Below are 22,097 nucleotides of genomic sequence, written 5' to 3'. Positions count from 1 at the left end.
AGAAATAGCCACGAAAGCCAGACTTCACTCTGACCAGCACTGCGAAGGGAGGCCTTTGTTAAGAAAGGTTTTCCTTAACAAATGTTTTTATTCTGCAGTGAGCTGGTCCCACCCTCTCCCAAAAGCCACAGGATTCTGCAGGATTAGGGCTTGAGGAGGTGGAAGTACACAGGAGTGCTGAGCGCTTGGGGTTGGCACTACACCTGTTACAGGCACCCTTTGAGCAAGCAAGAGCAAACCGCTCTGAAAAAAAATCATGTGTCGAGGTCTCCAGCTATTCACTTCTTACCATGACTTCTCTGAGGTTTCCTTTCCCACAATAAAGCACAGAGCACCCCGGTCTCTCACATGCAAGTGCTGGGTAGATAAATCAGCAGATGAAGCTGAGGCATTGAGGTGGGTTGAAAACTGCATAGCCAGGCCCAGAAGGTGATGATTGGCAAGACGGGTGCTGGTTGGAGACCAGTAACTCATTGTGTGCCCCAGGGGTCACTACTGGGTCCAGTCCTATTTGACATCCTCATTAATGATGTGGATGATGGAGCAGAGGGCACCCCCAGCATGCTTGCTGATGACACCAAACTGGGAGGAGTGGCTGAGATGCCAGAAAGTCGTGCTGCTGTCCAGAGGGACCTTCACAGGCTGGAGAAATGAGCTGGCAGGAATCTCATCAAGTCCAGCAAGGGGAAGTGCAAAACCCTGCACCTACAGAAGAACACCCCCAGGCACCAGTACAGGCTGGGGGCCAACCAGCTGGAAAGCAGCTCTGCTGAGGAAAGGACACCAAGCTGAACACGAGGCACCAATGTGCCCTTGTGGCAAAGAAGGACAATGGCATCCTGGGGTCCCTTAGGCAAAGTGTTGCCAGCAGGTTAGGGGAGATAATCCTTGCTCTCTGCTCAGCCCTGGTGAGGTCGCAGATGGAGTCCTGGTTTCAGTTCTGGGCTCCTTTGTACACAGAGACAGACATATTGGAGAGACACAAAGATGATGAAGAGACTGGAGCATTTCTTCTGAGAGGAAACGCTGACAGTTGTGAGTCGAGCCTGGAGAAGGCTCAGGAGGATATCAATGATGTGTATAAATGCCTGCAGGAAGGGTGCAAGCAGGACAGAGCCAGGCTCTGTGTAATGGTGTCCAATGAAAGGACCAGAGCAACAGGCACAACCTGAAACACAGGAGGATCCCTCTGAACATCAAGAAACACTTTTTCACAGTGAGGGCAACTGAGCACTGGCACAGGTTGCCCAGACAGGTTGTGGAGTCTCCATCCTTGAAGATATTCACAAGCTGTCTTGACACAGTCCTGGGCAACCAGGCTGGCTCTGCTTTAGCAGTGTGGTCAGACAAGCTGCCCCTAAGAGGTCCCGTCCAACCTTCCACTCTGTGATTCTCTGAGGCGTTCGTGCACTGAACAGAGCACCCCATGGAGACACTCACGAGGATGCTAATTTTTACACTTGCCATAGGATTTACCTGGTATGTGTTAAACATGGCCAAAACCTGGTCATAACATGGCCTAAACATTGACCGCAAAGAATAAATGGAAAAGACTCACAAGTCACAAAATATGAGGGTAACCTGCCAAAAGAAATTGTTGTATAGGATCCTAGAGATCCAGATGGAATTAAGATGTGTTTTTAGCACTTTCTCTATCACAAACACTCATTTCTGTATTTTGTGATCATCTTCTACACCAGTTGTTTTTGCTCATGTTGTAGATGTACGTTACAAATTTGTATGTGCACATACAGCATTTGTGGCCCTAGCATAAGAAAAAGACAGATAAAAATAGGACCTCACTTCTCCAAACTTGCCGTATGATTGTGTTTTTTCAAACAAGCATTTAAACATTGTTTTTAACCACAGAAATCAGATACCAAGAAAACTTTAATCTTATTCCTGCAAAATCAAAATGGAGCTTCTAAGTCATAGCACAGCGTGGGAGAAAGTGCCTTTCATGCTCACTGGAGGAAGTTATTTCAGACTGTGAATTTCATTGGTATTTCTCCTACTAAGGTGCCCTGACCCTCCTGACTGAGAGTTGCCCCTGTTAGCACAGCAAGCCCCTCTCGGCAGCCAGGCTTAGCGAAGCCACGGGCACATGGGAACAGTGGTGGTTGTGTGGCCCACACACAGGGCTTCAGGCCCACATTTTGGGACTAAAATCAAGGGAATGTGGAAGGAAGCTCCCAAAGGTGCTGCCATGTTGTGCTCCACTGCTCGGGATGTTGAAATGAGCTGTGCCACCCCTCTGACTGTCGTGACTTGGGGCTGCAACATCATTTCCAGAGCTGGTGCTGCATGTGCAGAACAAAGTCAGTCATGTCATGCAGAAGCAGATTTCAGCTGCTTTGTTATTCAGTATTTCCCACTTAGATTTAGGGCCAGATCAGATTTCAAACATATCAAAGCTCCAGTAATTGTTTTCTTCCGATTTTTATCACAAATTGGTTGGAATCTTCATATTTTTATTCCTCTACAGTTCCCATCAAATCAAGTTAAAGCCTCCAAAACATTGTCCTCCCATGTAACTGCTGTTATTGAATGGACAGAAGAATGTCAAAATCAGGGATTCTCCTAATTTCTGCTCTACAGCCAGATGAGTAATGGTGACCTGGGATGCAGGGGCCGAGCTGTGGAAAATCCCTGCCTGTTGCATCAAAACTGAAAGCAGCTGGAGATTTCTGTGTCTACACCCAAAGCTTCCTGAGAATGTTTTGCACTAGAAGAGAGAAAAGGTAACCAAAGTCGATGGGGAAAGCAAAAAGGGAGAGGCGATGATGATACAATGGAAAGAGGAGGCACAAACTTCCTGCTGTGTCTCTGTGAAAGGGCTGTTACCTCATTTGTTATGCTGCCTTGCCCTCAGAAAGTCCAACTCCAAATCATCTCTCAACTCTGGGAAATCCCACCAGACGTAAACAACTACCTGAGAGTGGCTTTGCACCCGAAGAAGAAGCCGTGGATGAAGCGCAGTGATGGATCTCCCCGCACGTGTGCAGGCGCCTGCCTGCAGGAGCAGCAATTCGTGAGCTTTCCTCGCCAGCCACAGCCACCACCATGGCTGGGCTCAGCTGCTGGCCTCAAGAACCTGATCCCAATGGAGCTGCAGCCTGGCTTTCCTGCTGGGCTGCGAAGCAACATCCATGGCAAGGTCTCCAGCAGCAAAAGGAGGCTGCAGGCAGCCTTCATGGGATGGCAGAGAGTGGTGTGCTGTGATGATGATGTGACTCTGAGGTGCACATCTATCCTGAAATACCCAACATCTGGCTCTGGGAAGCATCATGTGGTGGCCACCAGGCAGGGGCCTGGCTGGAGTCATGCCATGGTTAAGGACCATGATGCACATTTCAGGAAAGAGACCCTCCATGCTGAATGTTTGCACAGCGCTCCCGCAGAAGGTGTCCCCTGTGTCCTGGCTGGGTCTCTGGCACCAGGGACACCCTGGGACAGCAGGTCCTGCTCACGCTGGGATGGATACCTGGGCTGTGGGACTCTGCTTGCTCCCTGCCAGGCCCAAGGAAGTTTATGCAAACATGGACACAACAGAAGAAAGCCTAGATGAACTTTGAAGTTGAACCTCACTCCTCAAATCCCACGCAACATTCCACTGGGTTCAGTAAAGGGCAGTATGTCCTAAATGAGAGGGCTGCAAACTGGGGTGGAAAGGTCTTCTCTACCCTGTCTGAGGGGGGATCCCCTTTCAGCTCATCCAGTGTTGCAGAGGCAGGGAGTGGGTCCCCACAGCTGGGAAGGGGATCCCCTCAGTCCCTCTCCCCATCCAAAAGGGCCTTGCCTGCTGTGCAGCACAGAGTGGTGCAGCCCCGCTGGGCTTGCTGGAGCCGTGCAAACGGGTGGAGCTGGGCTGCACTCCTGTAGCACAGCACCTGCTGCACACAGGGCAGGAGCATGTTTTGCACAAAAGAAGAACCCACTTCCTTTCTTTTGCATTGCAAAAAGAAAAATAAAATCAGGCAGAGAGCATTGCTTTCCCTCTGTCTTATTCCCAAGGCCCTGGGCACAATTGTCACCCTGGACACGGCTGTCACCCAGAACTTTGGGCTCCTCCACCTGTTTTCAAGGCTGGTGATGCCACTTGGGTCATCTCCCTCCTCTGCGCAGGGGCTGAGACCCCTCCGACCCTGCTGTATCCAGGCCCCCTTTTGACACAGTGATGGCATTTCCCACTCCCATGGCTCCCAGGAGAGGTCCTCCATCCCCAGGCGGGTGGCAGGTCATGGGTCATCAGCACGTGATTCCCCTTCTGGGATCTGCAGCTCTCTTTTCAGTGCCTGTGTGAGCGCAGAGCCCAGGGGACCGGAGGGATTATACAAAGGGGGTGTTTGCTCGGAAAAGTCCCGGGCATAAATTTGCATCACAAACCTCCCCGTCCGTCCCTGCCAAGCAATGGGGATTCCAACGGATCCGAGGAGTTGTGGGGACCTGGGAATGGAAGCCAATGGCATTTTGCTGAGCTTCATCCAAATTTATTTCCTCAACGGTGTGTGAATCTGTGGAGATAAAACTCCCATGTGAGAGACTGTAGTGAAGGTGGACAGGAGCTTTGCACCATCAGTGCCACAGTGAGCCTGAACTGATGTGACCAGTATTTTTTTCAGCTGCGGCTGTGTGTCGTGCAGTGCTTTAGGGAGATGAAAGGATGGTCCTGGATCCACTCGCCATGTGGGCTCAGGACTTTTGTAGAGGTAACACTTCTGCAGTGTTAGATCCATTGGCTGTTTTCACCGTCGTGATGAAACAGCTCACGAACTTCCGAGCCCCACGCAAGTCTGATTAGCTTAACTCTTGACAGATGTGCAAGTAGAAAATCCCCATTTTACTAGGGAATATTTTTAATAATTTACTCAGCAGTTATTCTGTTATTAGCAGACCTTTCCCTCCGTGTAATATAAACCCTCGAGTAACAAAAGTATCTCCATTAACAGATGCTTGTTAGCCGATTTTCACTATTACTCTTGCTAGGTGCCTTCAATTTCTAGTAAGTTCATGACAATAATGTGTAATTTCTATACAGATGACTCACGGTACATGAGTACACAGATTAGTACTGAGTTTAATGTCACTGTTTTAAAACATTAGCAATATTAGGCAATTAAATAATAATTTGAGCTTTACTGACCCAGAGGGAAATATTTAGCTTAACTGTAATTTTAACCTTGGTATTTCTTGGCTTCAGTTTTTCAGTAGCATCCCAAACGCCCTGTGATGGGAATTTCCTGATATATTAGGAATTTTTTGGAGGGATAAAACCAGACACCAGCAAGATCATCATCACCACCACCACGAAAACCCCCCAAACCCTAGAACCACTAAAAAGAGCATAAAAATTCCTCTTGGGATTTGAAAACCCCAGCGGTCTCCAGTAAAACAGACACCATGGGGAAGGCCATCCTGCTGGTCACAGGGCAGGCTGCGCTTCTGCAAACATTTTGGGAAGTGCTAGGAAGGAAAGTACTCTCTCCGTGCTGTAAGACGCCCACATATAGGGCTGAGGGCTAAATCACAGCCCTCCACTGCTCGGCACCCTGTGGGGACAGAGCCTGCCGTGAGAGTTCCAGCTGGGACAAGGGGCTTTGTCCCACCTGCACCACGCAATGTATCATCTTAATAACAAAAATACTTTTCCACTAAGGGCAAATTGTTTCATTCTACTCAATCCCTGCCCTAAGGAGCTGTGCCTGGTGATGTCTCCGTGTGTGTGAAAGGCAAATCTGAGTTTCACCACAGGCACTGCGTGGCTTGCACTGGCCACAGACACAATAAGATCCTTTGAAGATTTACCACAACTTTAATGGAAAAGCTGCCGTGGTCTGATCGTGCTGCCGTGGCCGTGTGTGTGTGCCCGGGGTGAGCACTCTGGACCGCACGTGAACCAGAGCTGAAGTTGTTTTCATCGTTCAGTTGCATTTCGCATCCTTGTAGAAGCTTTCAGAGTAAAACCCGAAGTTGGCTCAGATGTCGGGAGCGATTGCCGCGCAGGTACAGTCATTTATCTTCTCCAGGGCAGCCACTACTGAGAATATCCCCCGCGGCGGCAGCGTGCCTCTCACACAGCAAAAGGGAAAAAAAAAAGCCCCACCCAGAAAGAACACAAGGTTTTACTAACCCGAAGTAAAAAAAACCAACCCAACAAACAAAAAACCCCCAAACCTCACGGTGCTTTTATAATGTGAGCGAATCCCGGGAGGCGCTCACACGGCCGGGGAGCCCGAGTGCCGGCGCGGGCAGGAGGCTCCGCGCCCGCCGCCCCCCAAAAATCGGGCAGGAGGAGGAGGAAGAGGAGGAGGAGAAGGAGGAGGAGGAGGTGAAGGCGGCGGCACCGCTGCTCTCAGGTTGGAGCCCCCGACTTCCCTTTCGTGCATGTGGGTTGGAGCATCTCAGCCCCTCGGGGTCCGCGCCGCGGCGGGCGAGAGGCAGCGCTGCGCCCGTCCTGCCCCATCCCGCCCGTCCCGGTGCGGCGGCGCTCGGAGCGGAGCCGGGCTGCGGGAGGCGGCAGCGGGCGGTGAGCGGCGGGCGGGGGGCGCGTCCCGGGAGCTGCTGCAGCCCGCGGCCCAGGGAACACCGCTGTCCCCGGCCGGGAGCGCGGACCCCGTGCCCAAAGCGGGGCGAGCGGCGGGAGGGCGTGCGGGAAGCGGGGGTTCGATGCCGGAGTGTTCCCAGCTCCCTGATCGGACGAGCATGGAGCACGGGATTTTTGGGGAAGGTTGGGTGGGGGGGGGGGGTGGTTTGGAGGGAAGGCTAGGTTTTTTGCCTCTCTTTGAATTTCTTCAGTTTTGCTCCTGCTTTGGTCCCGCCCGAGGGTTGCGAAGGTGCTCCTCAGCACTTCTGCCCGCCGGTCCCGCAGACCTCCCGGCCCCCGGCCCCTCCAGGTTTTGGGCATTTTCTCCGTGGAGCTCCCCATTCCCCTCGCAGTAATGAGTAAATTACATCATTGCCACCAGATGAGTTTGGGACCTTCCTTGTGTGACAGGCAATTCCCCCTCCCAGCACCCCCAGTCCTTTCTCATATTGATTGGACTTGGGAAAAAACAAAATTAAGAGGAGCTCGTGATAAGAAAAGGAGAATGAGTCACAGCCACTGTTGAGATGCTCTCACCAAAATCACAAGAGAAGCATTTTTCCAAATGACTCGAGCTGTATGCTGCCAGGGGGGTGGCTGGAGCAGGGGACAGGGCTTTTGCTTTGTGGTGAGGGCCAGCTCTAAGGGTGCCACTCCTGTTACCAATAAGCTGCAAGTTTCATGTCTGTTCTTATTCCAAGGGAGAGAACAAGAGCTTGTGAGGCACTGCAGAAATGGCTCTTGTGGAGGATGTGTTCCTGCCCACCAACCTCACCTCCAGCAACCATAGCAGCTGCAACGTGCACAACCACCACTTGTCAACCAAAGTCACCTTCTCCCTTTTCTACATCATCCTGCTGGTGTTCGGTGCCTGTGGGAATGTCCTGGCCCTCTGTATCACCTTCCAGCACAGGAAGAAGAAACTCAACTCCACCGACCTCTACCTGGTCAACCTGGCCCTCTCCGATGCCCTCTTCACCCTGGCACTGCCAGGCAGGATTGCCTACTACATCCTGGAGTCTGACTGGCCTTTTGGGGACTGGTTCTGCCGGATCACAGCTTTCATTTTCTACATGAACACCTATGTGAGCATCTACTTCATGACCTGTGTGAGCGTGGACCGCTACGTTGCTGTGGTACGCACCAGGCACCCCAGCAGGATTCGGAAGATGAGCCGTGCCAGGGGCATCTGTGTCCTCATCTGGTCCTTGGTGTTCCTGCAGACGGCTCCACTGCTCCTGCGGCCCATGACGCGAAGGATGGGAGACAAGCTGACATGCATGGAGTACTTCAACTTTGAGGAGATTCCCAATCTGCCCTACCTGCTCCTGGTGGCCTGCATGCTTGGCTTCTTCCTGCCTGTGGGCATCATCTTGGTCTGCTACGTGAGGATCAACCTCAAGCTCTGCCAGACAGCCAAGGAGAACTCGCTGACAGTGAAGAACAGGCACCACCACCGGGCCTTCACCGTCATCCTGGTGGTGCTGCTGGCTGTCCTGCTCTGCTTCAGTCCCTACCACCTCAACATTGTCCAGTTCATGGTCAGGAAGATCCTCTATCAGCCATCCTGCCGTGAGCAGCAAGCCTTCAAGATGTCCCTACAAGTCACTGTGGCATTCATGAACTTCAACTGCTGCATCGACCCCATCATCTACTTCTTCGCCTTCCGGGGCTACAAGCGGAGGCTGCTCCGCATCTTCAGGAACAGCGGTTCACTGGCCACCTCCTCCACTGCCAAGACCCCCTCGGACAGCAACAGCAACAGCCAGCCGCCTGGCTCCGTCTCTGTCTAGCAGCACAGCCCCCTCCCTTTTGCCCCGGCCTGCGACTTATGGACCATCCCTGATGGCAGGAGGCAGAGTCGAGCTGCAGGACCAGCACCTTCAACAAGCTCCATCATTCCCCTGCCTGGAGCCAGGGGTTCTCATGAAGCCAACCTTGCAGGGACACAGCCCTGCCTGGCTCTGCCTGCCTGGCTCTGTGCTCAGTGCTGCTGGACCTGCCAGCCTGGAGCACAGAGCGGCACCTTTTCATCTGAACCCCGGAGGAGGCAGCTTGTGCAGCTGCTCTGGCTGGCAAACCCAGCTGGAGGTTTCTCAGCACTGCACTGCACCCCTGTCCCATGCCTGTCCACATCCCCTATGGGGCTCAGGTGTGCTGGTAACCACCATGGATGTTCCTCTGCCCCATTCCCCTGCACTGCCCCTGGAGCACTACAGCAGCATCCCTGCAGGGCTCAGGGCAGACAGCATGGAGCAGACAGACTCAGGGCATTTCAGGAGAAGGCTGGAATGTTATCTTCATGCAGAAGATGGCCTACAGCCCCTTCTCCACACTGACAAACATCAGCTCCACTCTCTCCCCACCCAGCATCCCACTCCTGCACCTGGGCTCTGCTTGGGGCAAGCAGTAAATGTGGGGCGTGTGGGAGATGCTGGAAAAGCCCTCCCCCAAGGAAGAGGGGCGAGGATGTGAATTTGTAGAGCTCCTGGATGTGCTGCTGCCTACATTCACCACTTGCGTGACTGCTTCTTCCCCAGGGTGCCCTTCCTCACAGCTGATGGCACTGCAGTCACCCTGGGACCCTCTGCTAGGAAGGGCACGGTGGGGATGGCCTGGAGCCCAGCCTAGCTCTAAGGCTGCAAACTTGCCCTGGATGCACAGGGTGGGGGGGAAACCTTCCCATTAGTCCTTAATTTGAAGGCAGTAGAGAAATAGGCACAAGAACAGAGGGTGGCCTTATGTGACCTTGATTGACTTTGAAGCTGGTGCCCTGAGGAGTCGGAGAGCCTTGCTAAGGAAGTTGTGACTATTGCCAGAGCAAGAGGAGGAGCCCTGGGACATCAGGTTCCCGTTGAGGTTTGTGCCTCTCAGACAAGGAGAAAGTTGGCAGGAGCCTCCTCAGCTCTTTTCTGAAGTCGCTAGACTATGATAAAAAACCCACGCATAGGATTTCACAGTTCCTGGCATGTCTGGCCTCTTGTTTGAAGTTGGAAGGGACAGACACACACAGAGACATGAAAAGGAAAAAAAAAAAAAAAGCTGCTTAATTTGCTGGAAAGTATACCTGAAAAAGTTTCGTGAATAGACGCTTTCGATGAATACAAATCATTCTTTAAGGTAATAACCTTTTTTATGCCTAGAAAGTTAATAACAGTCACATGCAGCCCTTTATTGTTTTAAATGCACATGAATGAGCTTTTGGACGGTGATGGTTTTATGTATGGTATGGGTCACTGTAGCATCCTGAAGGCTGACTAAGAGGGATACCTAAAATAACTCAGGTGGGAAATAGACTCTAGTAGGTCCTTTCTGGAGGCTATCTGAGCCCTCCCCAAAGCAGGTCTAACCTCAGTGCTGACCTGCAGAGAGCCTTTGTCCTGAAAAGCATATTACAATGGACAAGAAAGAGCTGGGATGCAAAAATATAAGGGTATCAGTGGTCTGCACACCCTTGAAAGAGTCTGGCTAGGCTGGTAATTGCCGTACAGTTACATTGTCCTTTTAACGTCTCTGGGATGGGATGGCTGGAAGGGAATCTCTGCATCACCTCATCCAACAGCCTACCCAAAGCAGGACTGTGGTTGGCACCATGTCAGGCTGGACATGGCTTCATCCAGACAAGGCTTGGAAACTCCAGGAAAGGAGGGTCCCCTTGCTGAGGTGACAGTTCCCACGCTGCATTGCCCTCTGGATAAAAACATTTTTCCCACTGTCTGTGAACCTCCCCATCCACAGCTGGTGGCTGTTGCCCCTAATATCACCTACTCGTGCTATGAAGATCTTGGCTCTGTTATCTTTGTAACTGAAATTCCACGGGACTGTATTGGGGGTTGGGAAGTGGTTCGTAGCTATTGGTCTCCATGTGAACACCAGAGCAGGGGTCTGCAGCAGTGGCCAACCCTTCTTCTCAAGACCAAGGCATTGAGATGTTTTGCCAGGCCGCAGCCCACAGCTGAGAAAAAGCCAATCTATGATCAAGCCTTCTCAGGAAAAGCTGGAGTATGAACATAACCTCTTTTGCTCCTCATTGGACTGTTTTTCTCAGAAGTACTTTATTAAGAAAGGTACCTCTACCTCTTGCCACCAATAGGAGACTTTGGAATAGACCTGTTGGAGCAAGTCCAGAAGAGCTAAAGAGTTGAGTGTAGTGCTGCAAAATGCAGGAGGGGTCCGGCCTTCCTCCTCTAGATGGACGCCAGCCTGGGCTCCTTTAGTTTTGAAAATAGCAATCCAGGGACAGCAGGTTATTAGCTGGAGCTGAGGGAACATCCATGGGATGGAAAAGGAAGGGACTTGTGCAGAATGGGTCAAGAGGAGTCTGGGCAAAGGAGAACTCTGAAGAACTCTGTATTGCCCAGACTAGCTTGCCCACCTGTGGGTGCTCCCTGGCTGCTTGAAAATGGAGCATTTGACTAAAATTGAAGAGAAACCATACAGAGCATTTTGTCTAGAGGCACAATAACATTTTCCTACACTTCGCTGTTCACCCACTCGGTCCAAGCTCCTCACGTGATGCTTGCTGTACCCCGCTGTCCCAGCAGCTACCGCCCCCTGCCACACTTTGACCCACCAGCGGTCACTTGGAATCACAGAAACACAGAATCACAGGACCACTTAGGTTGGAAAAGACCTCTGAGATCATCAAGACCAGCCATCAACCCAGCGCTGCCAAGGCCATCGCTAAACCATGTCCCCAAGTGCAGCATCTGTGTGTCTTTTAAATACCTCTCCACCGGCTCCCTTCGGCCGCTGCTCCTGCCTTTCCCCCGGCTCCCCCGGGGTGCAGACCCCCGAAGCCCCCGGCTGGGGGTACCCGTGGCGGGGGGAGCCCGCAGGGCGCAGTGCCCGCCCCGACGGTGCCTTCGGGCGAGAGGGACAGCGCCGCTTCCCGCCGAAAGAGGGAGCCGGAACCTTTACTCGGTGTTAAAAAGACGCCCACGAATCTAAGAAGACGATGACATCCGCGGCTGGTGCTTCCCCCACGCGTCTGCTGCTGCCACGTAGGAATGTGGCGCCTTTCGTAAGCCGGGTGGTTGTGGCGTGTGTGGGAAGCACACGACAGCACAGAGGGATCGAAGGCATTCCGTGCAGAGAGTCATAACTGTACAGTACGCAGGTAATTCTTGCTTTTGTGCAGCCCATTGCTGCTGTACTGTCTTCTAAGAAGAGAAAACTGCACTTTTATCTAAGGGCAGAGAGTACCCTTTGTGGACACACAACCATAGGTAATACATGCACAGATATAGGATATAGTATACTGGCTGCATCAAAAGCAGCATGACCAGCAGGTCAAGGGAGATGATTTTGTCCCTATATTCAACTTTGGTGAGATCCCACCTAGAATACTGCATCTGGGGTCCCCAGCACAGGAACAACATAGACCTGTTGGAGAAAGTCCAGAAGAGGGCCACCAAGATAATTCAGGTTCTGGAGCATCTCTCCTTTGAAGACAGGATGAGAGACTTGGGGTTGTTCAGCCTGGAGAAGGATCCAGGGAAGCCTTAGAGCACTGAAAAGCTAAAGCTTTAGTACCTAAAGCTGGAGAGGGATTTTTGCCAAGGTCCTGTTTTGACAAGAGCCTGTAGCAACAGGATAAGGGGGAATGGCTTTAAACTGAAAGAGGGCAGATTTAGATGAGGTATTAGGACAAAGTTCTTTACTTTGAGGGTGGTGAGACACTGGAACAGGTGGTCCAGAGAAGCTGTGGATGACCCATCCCTGGAAGTGTTCAAGGGCTGGGTTGGTTGCTGCTGCTTTGAGCAACCTGGTCTAGTGGAAGGTGTCCCTGCCCATGGCAGGAGGGCTGGACAGAGCTCAAACAGAACAGCTTTTTTTCCCTTAGCCATGGTTCCCAACTTCCACACCTCTTCAGTCTGTGCTTTAAATTGTCCTGAACTGAAACTATAGCATGTCATACATAGTATTTGTAAGCCATCTTTGTAAGCCATTAAAATACTGTAATGTAAAAATGCACATATCCACTAAAAATAAAAGCTTCTCACGGCCAAGTAACAAGCCCTGGTGTGATTGATCAGGCCAAGCAATGTGGGCAACTCTTTTCTCCTCAGAAGTGCATGTGTGCCTCTCCCCCCCACAAGCAAACGACCAGAAGCAGTAAGGGGCAAGCACAAGCTCTCAATCCACTTCCCTTACACTGGTGGTGGGCTCTCATGGAACAGGGAGTTATAAATCACCTTCCGTGGGAAAAGCAGCAGGACCTGGGAGGAGCTGTGTTCTTTCTGGAGGAGGTGTCTCCACAGCTGGGAGGGGATGCCAGGAGAAGTCAGGCTGGCAGGACTAACAGTGCTTTGAAAGCCAGAAGCATCTGCACTCTCACATACGAGTGGCTCCAGGGCTTGCGGCACTGCCCAGTTGATGGGATTACACTGCTTTCTCACTTGCCACACCTACCACCTCCTGCAAAACTGACCAAATAAAATGTGAGGATTCCCCTATCAGACACCCCTGAAAAAAAAAAGACTGGATTTTCAGTACAAGATTAGCCACAACCTTGCATATTTTAATTTTCCACATGAAATCCTGTGAATTCTTTTAAAACTTAACTAAGGTGACACTCTGTCCCCTTTCTCTGAGCAGCTCTTGTCCTTCTGTCCTCAGTTCTACTTTGCTCCTCTTTCCTAAACTCTCTGGATTTGCTCAGTTCCACCTGCCTCATCTCTCTCAAGTCCTTTCCTTTGCAATCTTATGTGATACTTATGGTCCTTACCTGTCCCCAGCCAAAAGGCCAGATCCCGCTTTCAGGTCAGCCATGATCCTGGAATTTTTCACCCATTTTTAAAGTATGTATAGTCCTGCTTTCTCCATTGCAACCATTCAGGTTTAGAAACAGCCCCCTACAAACATGTGTGAGTCAAACTAACTTCTCCTTCCTCTTAAAACTCTCCTCTGGAAAACAAATGATGACAGCTGAACTACCAATGTGCTGAGCTTCTCAACAGTCACACCCATTTGTCTGGTCATATCATTCCTCTGCTCCCACCACTGGCGTCTCACCAAACACTGCTGGAAGCACACACCCTCTTTCAGAGTGGACTTTCTGGGGCCAAAGAATCCCTTTATATATGGAAACAGGAGGAATGTAATTCTACTAAAAATTAAACCAGTATTTTTTAAGTAAACAGGCACACATTTTATACATATATAAATAAATATGCATGCACATGTGCATATATATAAACACATACAGTGTTTGTGTGTTCATGTGACTCTCCTAGTAAAATAGTACTTATGCTCATTTATATAAAATACTGATTACTGTGGCCACCCAGTTAAAGAAAGCGAATCTCATGTAGGTTTTTCTTGTGGAAAAACACACAAGAAATTAATTGCACTTTTGTATCAAATCCCTCTATTAGTTCAAATGAATGCTGTGCATTTATTGATCCTCAAACAGATGCAGTTCCCCCCACAGCATGGGAGTTGTAGTTCAGAGTGTTTCCAAAGCTGGGTGCCTTTGCAACTCCAAATACACACATCTGAGAGAGGGGGGTCTTTGAATACAGACTTTTAATTTTCTTTAACAAACTCTTAGCTCCACTTAAATTCAGCGAACCAATACATACATATTCTCACTCACTCTCTGTATATATGCACATGCATACACACATATATGCATATATATAATCATATATATACATATACATACAAACAGGAGAGCCAGAAACGTTGTCCTTTCCCCAGCACCTTGCAGTAAGTTTTTCTGGCTCGTTCTTCTGTTCCAGACAAGAAGAACAAGACCTTTTCTCCACCACATGTTCCAAAAGGCACTGGTAAGTGCTAGACAGCACAGGCCGGTGCATGACCCAGCTGCGACAGTCCCTGGGCTCGCTCAGTAACAGGCAGCCTTTAACACTTGCTTCAGGGAGGAAAATGGTTTTGGTAGGTCTTGAGACCAATCAATCTCCATCTTGGCAAAAAATTAAGGCTTGAGAACCTGAGCCTGGTGGCTTGTCAGGTCGATCTCCAAAAATATCAACCCCACTGTGGGTGTATTTCAGTGTTCCATAACCGTCTAGGAAAGTCCCCAAAAAGTTACTCCATTGCTGTCTCACAAGATGACATTCCCAGTCTAGTAGGGAAATTTTAACAGCAGCAGCTGCTTTTACTTCAAAGTATCAAATCTTGGCTTCACTAGAACTAGAGTGAATTTTCTCGTGATTTAAAATCCAAGATGTAGAAAAGTATTCTGCCTTCTTCATGATGCCCAAAAAATATGGCTTGTGTCACACACAGATTAGAAACTGTGTGATGAGACATTCAAAACTGTATCAGACAAATCCTGCGTAGGCTGTGAAGAACATGCTCCTCAAATTCCCAGAAACAGGTAATGAAAATTTCACAATTAAGTGGAAACTGAGTTGTTTTCCAGCTCTAACGTGTGAATCTTTCTTCTATGGTTCTTGCATGAAACACAGACTGTTTTCAGCAGCATCTGAGACCCCTTCTTTTACCACTTCTTCTTTTTTTTTTTTTTTTTTTTTTTTTTTTAAATTTGGAAATCACAACCCTGGAAGCATTTTGAGCACAAACTTTTCTCACAGTTGTCAAGGGGAGTTTTCAACTGACATCACCAACTGACCTGCATTTTACCCCTTATGTTTGACCATGTTTAGCAGAATGCCCAGGGAAATGGGATTTCCCACACAACCGTGACATTTGAATATCCCCTGTACAGGCAACAGTAAGAAAGGATTTACACTTGGAGAATATCCACTTACATCCCCCTTATGCCACGCAACATGTTGTAAAATTCCAAGGGATAAATACTCTTTGTGCTTGTCCCTAGAGCAGGGTAATGTCTGAAAAGGGCACATGTTTTTTTACCCTGGGATAGGTGGACTTTTATTTCCTACAGACAAAATTTGATTTCTGAAGTAATTCACTGGTCTTTATTGCTACTTTTGGATAAAATATTTGTGAAGGAAGAATCAGCATGTTTCAAAGTTAAAACTTTGAAACAAGTTAAAACTTGTTTCAAAACATTTAACTAGTCTGCATATACAAATTATGGTAGGACTTCTTTTTCTTACACGTATCCTTTGCTTTCCAAGACAGCAGGTTTCCAGAGTTCCCTGGGTACAGAAGTGTGGCCTACACACACACACACACACACACACAACCTCAGCTTCACACAAGCAAAACCTTTCAATTAAAAAGCAGACCCTCCCTAAATAATATGATCATAGAAACAAGCCAAACCCTGAAGGAGATTGATCAAAGCCCAAGAAAACACACTGTCATTCAAAAAACCCCTTACCTCACCCACTGGAAAATACCAAAGAAATACATACAGAACACTGAATTAAAGACTTTATCATGTGCTGAAAGCTGCACATATTTGATGCAATTTCTGGATAAGGACTTGTATGCCCCAAGGACTTTTTTCAGTTTTATCAGTCAATTAAAAAAGGAAAAGAGAAGTATCTCTCTCTCCCCCTAAATCTTATCCTATGATTTCCTGGTACATTTTCCAGGCCAAGTGAGACTGCAAAGATCTGTACTGTGGTACACAGTGTTCATCTGGATTTCCAAAACATCCCCTATGCACCTGTTATTGCCTCTGTTACACTTCTTATGACCTATACCTTATTCTAAATGTATGTATGTATTAAATATACCCATGTGTATATAAATAGACACATATGCACACACTGTACACACACAAGTACATACAGAAACACACATGAAATGCATAACATACATGTGTAGATTGATTTTAAGGAGTTGCACTTTGGAATCTTGTATTCCTTCAGGTTGGTTGTATAGAGATGCTCCCCTCTCTCCACCCCACCTCCTGCAACTCCTAAGGTGCTGATACTGAGCACTTCCGAGAGTCAAGCCAAGCAAGCTGATTCAGGAATCAATCTAAACTTCAAACCCAGAATGGCACAAGCTTGGTACATCCGTCCTGTTGCCTCCTGCGCCAGCCTGAATCACTGTAAGTTAATGTTCCAGCCTGTGGTCAACACTAAGTTGCTTCAGACAGTGAGGATTCAACAAATGCAGGACCATCCTCATCTCTGACACTAGAAAACTAGAACTATATATAGAAAAGTTAGACTTTATCATTTCCTTATAAGACAGCATGTAGCCAGCTTAAAAGAAACAAAAGCAGCACACAGGACACCGCATACATCCATTGTTACAGAAGTCCTCTCAGAATCAGCCATGGAAGTCACTCACGTCATTCCAGTTCTGCTCTTATTGCATCATTCGATTCACCTTTATTGCTTCCAGTGAGTATCTCCATGACCCGTATTTGAACAGCAATTCACTCACTTTGCAAAAATTCCAATTTACAGTGGTCACTTGCCGTAGCTTGCCATACACACAGGAATCTTCTCTCACCCTATCTGTCTATTATGTGCTGAATGACAACTTTTATTCAAAAAGAAATTTGAGAAATAAAATATTACAGGCATTAATAAAACTTTGCAAAGAATGACATAATAGTCCCATAACCCTCTATTGAGTTGAAAATAAAATGATCTTCAAACCTCTTATTACTGTAATAAAAAATCAAGTACTGTAAAATAACACGTAATCTAGACAAATTAGACTTTAAATGAAGAAAATGCAATTTTTCTTGACAGGTAAATCTAGTTGCTGTTGTTGTTGGAGGTTTTTTTTCCTAGTCATTAAGTCTGATAATGTGTCTAACAAGGATTTACAAGAAAAAACCCACCTATTTTATTTAAAAATAAATTTAGGTGATATCCAGTAACAAGTAGAAACTAAAGTTACTTTGAAAAGGATAACCAGACTAGAAACCACCAAGTGATCCGAAGGCTTGGGAACAGTTCACATCATTTCTTAACATCACTCTGAGTCACCAGTCACGTGGAGCCGTTCCTCTCTTCTGGCGCTCTTGCAGGGCTGACCTTGGTGCGTCCGCCCAGCAGGTGGCTTTGATCGTCTCCCAGGCATGTACAAACCCAGCGGGTGAAGTTCCTTCACACAGAAAACCATCAGTGCTGCAGTAGAAAATTAGTGGCTACATTTAAGTCATTATTTGAAGCCCTCAGAGCTTCTAGAGCATCTCCTCTGGAAAATCCCATTTCCATAAGTCGTGCGACCTGGAAAAGAAGTAAAGTTAACACCACTTTAAAGCTAGAGTTTTATTCACACTGTGTGCACATTAGTCAGTAATGTCAGAAATCACTTTCCCGCTGATCAAAGACCTATCTGGGACAGTGTGCTTCAAAACGCTGCCACAGAAACGATCGCTTTTCGCCACTTAATTCAAAGCCGATTGCAGAAAATGCCACACCTGTGTTTTCCTGGCTGGTCCAGTTTTGAAAGAAGAGTAAAATCCAAAGTGTGGTACTGCACATGACAACTACAGTCTGACCTGGGGGCTTGCTGCTCTCGACAAGATCAGGATCTCAAGAAACCAGCACTGACCAAAACATGAAATTATAGGGCAGATGAGAAAACCTATCCAGACATCTTCAGCTCTTTTCCTTGAAAAGACCTACTTCTCCAGAGGGCATTAAAAAAACTCAAAACTATTCGTTCCAGGTGTTGGGGTTTTTTTAATAAACCTTAAAGCTAGTCCTAAAATACAGGTAGTACAATACTTAAATTGGTTTAGTAAAATTCTTGGAGGGCTTCTACATATACTCAAAAAAGCACTTTTTTTGCAAAAATCTTTGGCAAAGCAAAAATCAGTGACATCTGATGGAAGAATTACATGGAAAAGGGCACATTAAGACAGTGATTTTGTTAAATTAATAATCTCTTAACCAACCCTCTTTATAATATCACGTGCTTGACACCTAACCTATGTGCTCTGTGTTAACATATACAAAGCACCACGTGTAGAAAGGCAATGTATGCATAACCAAATTTAATTTATGGTTAAATACCAATTTAAAGTGCATTTAAAATCTAAAAATCTTGGTATGACTGAAAGTCATAATATAACTCCTTCACTTTTATAATTAATCTTAATTAAAAAGGTGTGAGAGGGCAGGGAATGTAAAATCAGCTGTGGCCACTGGCAGCATAAAGCATTCCTTATCCTGCTTCAAAAGGCGTTATGACCAGACACCACAGCTCCTGAACCACCTGGAAGTCCTGGGCTACAGGAGCTGTCAGAGAGATCCTGCTGCCCCTCCTCTGCCTGTAGTGAGCCTGCAGCAGCAGAGTGAAGTTGAGCAGGAACACAGCAGAGGCTGTACACATCTCGAGAAGAATCTTCCCAGGGTGCAAGACCAATGTGCAGCACTAGCACTGAAAGTACTTTTAAAGGAAACTTGCCACCAAAAGCAGCTTTTCTTTCCTCTAAGACACCTCCAGAACTTTCACTATTTTTAGTCATCTCTGCTTTGTTGACTTACTGAGAAGTATACTGCTGCCAAGTTTGCCTGGAGGCACAGGCCCTCCTTTTCTTAATATAAATACACCATCACAACTGTTCTGACAACCTTGGTTGTCAGAACACCAGCCTTACAAATCAGCGCCACTTTCTCACCTTCTTGTAGGGAGAGAAATGAATTGTTACTTTTGACACTTCTGCAACAATAGTTTAAGTCCAAGCTCTATTTTGTAACCTGTAACTCTTATTTTTCATCTAAGAGTGTGTTTTTTATGAGAAAAAGGGCAGGCAATGGAATAAAAGCTAACCACAGAAACACATTTCAAAAGTAAGTTTTTTACTGCAGTTGCTGTGAATTCTAACTTTAAGAAATGGTGGATGGAATTGTAATGTTTCTGTTTACAGAAATACTCATCAAGCATCATGGGGAATAGTAACAACAACAACCTCTTTTCATCTGAGCATATTTTAACCACAGAAACTGAATCCAGCTCCAGGGAAAAGAGATGTATAACTGTCAACAGTAACTCAAGGTGCTAAAACTCCACAAGAAATGCAGATTTTTGTACCCAAAGCATTGTAAATGCTCACAAACTTTAATGTGAAAAAGAGATGAAACCCTTGCATTTCTGCCATATTAAGACAACTTGTGCTGTTATTAGTACAGTCCTGAAAAATCAAAGGTGCTTTAATGACTTTTTCTTTGTAGGGTAACCAGAGAGCCTTGCAAATGACAGCAATCAGGTGAACCCTACATCCTCAATGCATCAGAAAATGTAAGTGTATATTGTTTTCATAAACCTGGGCCTAAAGGGCTTGGATAAGAATCCAGCATAAGTCAGACCAGTAACTATTTCATTCGTTTCAGCCCAAAAATAGAAGTCCCGATAAGCAGAATTTCTCAATAAAACAAATAAGTAAGCCAACCTAGCAAGGAAATCTTTTGATCCATCCCGTACTGGCACTGAGTAGGCTTTCAGAACAGCCAAAACTAAGTTTCTGGCTTTTGTCTCAGAGGGTGCTTTTTGGTGGGGGGTTTTGATTTTGTTTTTTGTTTGTTAGTTGGGGTTTTGATGGTTTTTGGGCAGTTTTTTGTTGGGTTCGGTTTTTTTCTTTCCTTTTAGATGTAGCCCAGCAGATTTGCAGTAAAAGCGCAGTTAAAAGTTTTGAACATTTTGAACATAATATAACATCGAGTCAAAGCTAGAAATTAGATCATAGAAAAGACTTCTGTTTGGGACAAGCTCAGTTTAAATTAAAATGACAGTGGTGCTACCAAGTGTTGACTTATCTCTTTATAAAAAAGAAAAAAGGGAAAGAAACCTACTCTTGTTCAAGGGTAGCAGAGACCTTAAACTACAAAATGGCCAATACAGCTAACTGCAGGTAGGCTACAACCTGGAGAATTTGACTGTATGCAATAAATCCTGCATGCAGGAATAAGACTAATCTTAAATTCTTAAATTTCTGAGTAAATAATCGTTACTTCTGAGAATAAAACTATCAACAAAAGTCTAGAAGTCTAAATCTATACTTGATAGAAAGGACACGAATTTCTCTGTGGCATCAGTATAAGGAATCAGTCGACCACATTATTGAGGGAAACATCCAAGTTTTAGCCTGAGTGTGTTTTGCAGTCCACCGCTGGCATAACATTTTTATTTCAAAAAAAACAAAATGACTGAATTGGAAACTTAAGCTGAGGACTTCAGCAAAGATGATGTCTACATGACAAATAATGAAATCTATTTATCATTCTTCTTTCTTTGAAAATTTATTTTTATCAGATTTGAGTAGTTTCCACTACTGAAACCATCACATCTTTAATATAAATTACAAGCAGTAACACATAAAAGCAGAAAATCCCCAGTAGCTCTGTCACTCTGGTTTGGATGGTACTGACAATACGCTGTCTCTGTATTGTGACCATTACCTTGTATTTTAATCTGTGCTGCTATAGAAACTGCTAGAGAAACTGTATAAACAGATGATAAAAAATTAGTAAAGTTAATTCCCAACCGTTTTTAATGCCATTTTAAAATACAAAGTGTTTACCTGCTCTTCAGAAACCTCAGTAGGTGGAGGTATGCCTTGTTCAGACGGGCGATGATCTTGATAATTCGCATTATGTCTGTGACGTAAAGGAGGAAACAGTCTATTCCAGTTAATCATTCCACCCTGAAAGCAGACACTGCTGTCAGTCTTTGCAAAACGAACTACAAACGTTTTAAACAAAAAGATCATCCATACCACATAATATGAAAGCAGATTTTTAAGTAAAGCACTTTATTTTAAACAACAAAAACTGCTGTAGTCTCTTATGAAGCAAAAATTGGACTGGTTACTGCTTTATTAGTTAATTGAAGTAATCATGGCAAACTAAGGAAAAGTGCCAACAGAAGGAGGAAAGGATGTTTCACATTCATTGGGATAGATCTGGTTTCGTACAGTGCTAGGTTTTTGAGGCTGAAAGACAGCTGTCTTTACTAACAGGTGTTTGCCTGGCAAGAGGTGCAACAGCAGGTCTTGCAAATACTTTGCAAGATTGATGCTGGAGTTAACCAGGGAAAAAGAGTGCAAGAAATAAGTGAGGGGAAAAAGGAAAAGGGGCTTCTCAGTGCATCAGCAAAATCACATCAGGAAACTTAAAACAAACCCAACCTTCAGGACACCTGTGACTTCCATGCAAGTGACTACTCCTGTAACACCAGTGTGACTTACAGACCCACCACATTTACCTAACTTCTGTGTATTAAATATTGTTGCAAACTCTGGCCATGTTCCAGTGCCAAAACATCTTGTTAACTACATAGTAATAATGCAAATACACAGCAGTAACATAGGTACTGTGCAAATCACAGAACCGAAACTTTCTCTTAACAACCAAGCTTCAACTCCTGTAATAGTAAGACATTTGGAACATAAAGAGGAAATACTAAAGTACAAGATTTATACTTGTCCAGAAATCATGAATTCTCATTTCATCAGCTTAAAAAAACATTTTTGAAGGGATTTTGTATCATACAAAGCCCACAGATCCTGTGAGCAGGTAAGAGCAAACCCAATCTCTCTTTTCCATAGTTTGTTGAAACTTCTTTTGCAGTTTATGTTGTCCTTTTCCTCCACCCCTGCTCCCCTCGTTACTATGGAGAAGATCCCCCTTCCTTTTCT

General features: G+C 46.5%; 2 protein-coding genes across 4 annotated transcripts in view; one reads left to right on the top strand and one right to left on the bottom strand.

Moving 5' to 3' along the window:
• Nucleotides 1–6,167: 6,167 nt before the first annotated feature.
• LOC104686289 (G-protein coupled receptor 183-like) lies at nucleotides 6,168–12,317 on the top strand. Its single transcript, XM_039560823.1, has 2 exons — nucleotides 6,168–6,356; nucleotides 7,285–12,317. The coding sequence occupies exon 2, from the start codon at nucleotides 7,318–7,320 to the stop codon at nucleotides 8,374–8,376; it is 1,059 nt and encodes a 352-aa protein (XP_039416757.1). The 5' UTR covers nucleotides 6,168–6,356; nucleotides 7,285–7,317; the 3' UTR covers nucleotides 8,377–12,317.
• Nucleotides 12,318–15,066: 2,749 nt separating this feature from the next.
• UBAC2 (UBA domain containing 2) overlaps nucleotides 15,067–22,097 on the bottom strand; it is an 89,578-nt gene continuing 82,547 nt past the window's right edge. For all 3 annotated transcript variants that reach the window (XM_039560474.1, XM_039560577.1, XM_019282902.3), the window contains 2 exons: nucleotides 20,982–21,104; nucleotides 15,067–17,682 (listed from right to left, as the gene is read on the bottom strand). In XM_039560474.1, the coding sequence (XP_039416408.1) occupies nucleotides 17,575–17,682; nucleotides 20,982–21,104 (231 nt within the window). In that variant the 3' untranslated portion in view covers nucleotides 15,067–17,574. The remainder of the gene's footprint in view (nucleotides 17,683–20,981; nucleotides 21,105–22,097) is intronic.

Source organism: Corvus cornix, chromosome 1 (assembly GCF_000738735.6).
Source record: "Corvus cornix cornix isolate S_Up_H32 chromosome 1, ASM73873v5, whole genome shotgun sequence".
In the NCBI taxonomy this organism is placed as follows: domain Eukaryota; kingdom Metazoa; phylum Chordata; class Aves; order Passeriformes; family Corvidae; genus Corvus; species Corvus cornix.
The sequence above is the reverse complement of the archived record's forward strand: the minus strand, read 5'-3'. Positions and strand labels throughout refer to the sequence as shown.

What these genes read in the sequence shown, in the direction of transcription:
- LOC104686289 (XM_039560823.1), top strand. Translation starts at nt 7,318, where the DNA reads ATGGCTCTTGTGGAGGATGTGTTCCTGCCCACCAACCTCACCTCCAGC.